The sequence below is a fragment of the Ranitomeya imitator genome, chromosome 5, assembly GCF_032444005.1.
Source record: "Ranitomeya imitator isolate aRanImi1 chromosome 5, aRanImi1.pri, whole genome shotgun sequence".
In the NCBI taxonomy this organism is placed as follows: Eukaryota; Metazoa; Chordata; class Amphibia; order Anura; family Dendrobatidae; genus Ranitomeya; species Ranitomeya imitator.
In genome coordinates this window covers 26,680,047-26,683,228 of record NC_091286.1, presented here as the reverse complement: position 1 = coordinate 26,683,228, position 3,182 = coordinate 26,680,047, and the positions used below count along the sequence as shown (strand labels likewise).

The 3,182-nt window shown below is 39.0% G+C and overlaps 1 protein-coding gene across 2 annotated transcripts in view; it reads left to right on the top strand.

Moving 5' to 3' along the window:
* Positions 1-2,176, top strand: part of HLX (H2.0 like homeobox) — a 15,602-nt gene extending 13,426 nt beyond the window's left edge. For both annotated transcript variants that reach the window (XM_069768467.1, XM_069768466.1), the window contains one exon: positions 857-2,176. In XM_069768467.1, coding sequence (XP_069624568.1) covers positions 857-1,201 — 345 coding nt within the window. In that variant the 3' untranslated portion in view covers positions 1,202-2,176. The remainder of the gene's footprint in view (positions 1-856) is intronic.
* The last annotated feature ends 1,006 nt before the right edge of the window (positions 2,177-3,182 follow it).

Genomic DNA, 3,182 nt, shown 5'->3' with positions numbered 1-3,182 from the left:
TAAAGCGCCGGATTGAGCGGATCTTCTGCTCTTGTGGTCGCAGTGAAGCAACTTTATGGTTTGGGCACAAAACGAATTGAAAGTCTCAGCTCCGGAGTGTTCAGTGTTGCTCAATGCAGAGTCAATGTGATGGGAAACCCGAATCCTGGGAGCAGAAGGGGAACCGCTCATCCAGCACCCTCCACCCCCAAAATAAACAGCAACTGCGCTTCTGCTTTCCTCTTAACCGAATTTCACCCTAAAAAACAGTGACCCCCAATCTTTACTGCAGTGCAATATTGGGAGGGTATATCTCTGGAAGAAGAATGTCCAGCTCCACCGAATCCCTGAAGATAAAGTTTCTTTTATTCACAAAACTTGTAACATAGAGGATACAAACTTCAGCACAGACCGAATAAGTGTGAATATCAACGCGTTTCTGGAGACTAAGCTCCCTTAATCATGACATGATTAGTCTCCAGAAACGCGTTGATATTCACACTTATTCGGTCTGTGCTGAAGTTTGTATCCTCTATGTTACAAGTTTTGTGAATAAAAGAAACTTTATCTTCAGGGATTCGGCGGAGCTGGACATTCTTCTTCTTTGGGTTAACATTTAACCATACAGCCCCATTCCTGCAGATGGTCCCTTATGAGAGGAAGCCCTTTTGCATGGGGATGATCATTACATAAGAGGCAGGAGCAAGGATTTATTTAAAAGGGGGAATGCAAGGATTTATTTAAAAGGGGGGATGTAAGAATTTATTTAAAAGGGGGGATGCAAGGATTTATTTAAAAGGGGGGATGTAAGGATTTATTTAAAAGGGGAATACAATGATTTATTTTAATGATTGCATTTCTTGTAATTGCACCTTAGGTGAAGGTCTGGTTCCAGAATAGGCGCATGAAGTGGAGACATTCAAAAGAGGCGCAAGCACAGAAGGATAAAGAGAAGGAAGACAGTGAGAAGAGTGAAGCCCCCTGTCCTGGAGAAGTGGACATAGACAGGAGCAATAGTCCCTACAGATCTGATGGGGACAGTGACTCCAGTGACTCTGACCTGCTGGACATGATGCCCAGTGACACTGAAAGGACTGAAGGTGGAGGCTCTGAGCCTCAGCAGACCAGTGTGATCAGATCCTCCTCCACCACTGACCTCTCCACACAGCAGGCTGCCCCCTCCCCAGAGACCCCCAGTCCACAGAGCCCCTCTCTGCATTAATCTAGAGGACTAATGATAGGACATTGAGTGACTGGTCGTATTCTCCTCTGCAGGGGACACACTGTGAAGATGTATGGGCTGGATCATCAGTGGCCACCACTGGGGGAAATGGTGGCAAGGACATAAACTCTGGCTGTAACAAGTCTGCACCCACCACAGGCATCCCCCTCTACACAGTGCAACCAGCGACTGCACTAATATTGGGGGCTTTATAGATCCCTCAGAAATAGGTTATTAATGACTCCCAAATTGCTGCATCAATTACCAGTGACGTCAAACTGGAGGCAATTTTGTGTAAGCGAATTTCCTACCAAATTGGAGAATGTTCTAAATTTTAATAACAAGTTTGTATCCGTTTTTTTTTAAGTGTTAATGAAATGTCAGATCCTCCAGTGTGCCAAGATCTCAAATAATCAACCAAACGTGCTCACATTTACCAGGGATTTTACTTAAAAGGATCACTAAAATAAATGAATGACAAAGAAGAGCAAAAATAAATGTGACAGAGAGAATCAGAAAAAAAACAAATCTACAAATTCGGGCTTCTTACGGATCCGTATTTGTGGCATGCAGATTATGTGCTAGATACGGATCCGCATTAGAAAACTGACCCCAGAATAAATGCCGAATTTTACCTGATTTTTCTCGATGTGGTGCTGTAAAGTGGAGATTAACTTGCAGTTGTGGAGCTACTTTTAGCAGTTCCTAGTAAACTTTGACAAAGAGAACATGCTGAGAGTTGTAGTTCCACAGTCCTTCTGGATTAGCAGCAGTGTCACTGACTTGTCTAATATGGGGCTGGGATGTAGGTGAGGACTGCAGGTGAATGCCCCAGTGTGTGCCCCCAGTGTGTCCTTCTGTCAGGTTCCTCCTACAAAATGTGAAGCCCCTGTAATGTCCACACCATCATCATCATCATCAGCCTGCACCATGCACTGAAAGTACTGTAAATAAAAGATTTATTATGGCTCTCCACCTTCATGTGACTGCATTCTGTAACACAAAGAACGACTGACACCAGAGCCAAGAGATAGAAGACAGATATGGGATAAAAGCCAGACAAATAGATAATAAAGAGGACAGGAAAAAGATAGATACATGGATAAATGGAAGCTAGAGAGATAAGTATGAAAAGAGAGAAAATAGAGAGGAGGATAGATAAATTCATAGATGCAACATGCAGAACGATTAATACGATAAATGGATAGATATGAAAGTTGGATTTAGAATAGATAATAGATAACAGATAGATAATAGATATATAATAGATAGATGGATAAATAGATAGATAGATGATGGATAGATGATAGATAGACACTAGATAGATAGATTATACTGTATATATATATAGAGAGAGAGCAGAGAAAATCCATATGAAAGTAAATAGATAATAGATAGATGATAGATAGTAGATAATAGATATATAATAGATAGATAGATAGATGATCGATAATAGATAGATAATAGGTAGATTATACTGTATATATATATATAGAGAGAGAGAGAGCGCAGAGAAAAAGCCATATGATAGATAGATACACATATAGATAGATAATAGATGATAGATAATAGATAGATAGATAATAGATAGATGATAGATAGATAGATAGATAGATAGATAATAGATAGAGGATAGATAGATAGATAGATAGATAGATAGATAGATAGATAGATAGATAATAGACAGACAGATAGATAGATAGATAGATAGATAGATAGATAATAGACAGATAGATAGATAATAGATAGATAGATAATAGACAGATAGATAGATAGATAGATAGATAATAGACAGACAGATAGATAGATAGATAGATAGATAGATAATAGACAGATAGATAGATAATAGATAGATAGATAATAGACAGATAGATAGATAGATAGATAGATAGATAGATAATAGACAGATAGATAGATAGATAGATAGATATATAGATAGATAATAGATAGATAGATCGATAGATATGGACGTTGGATGGAA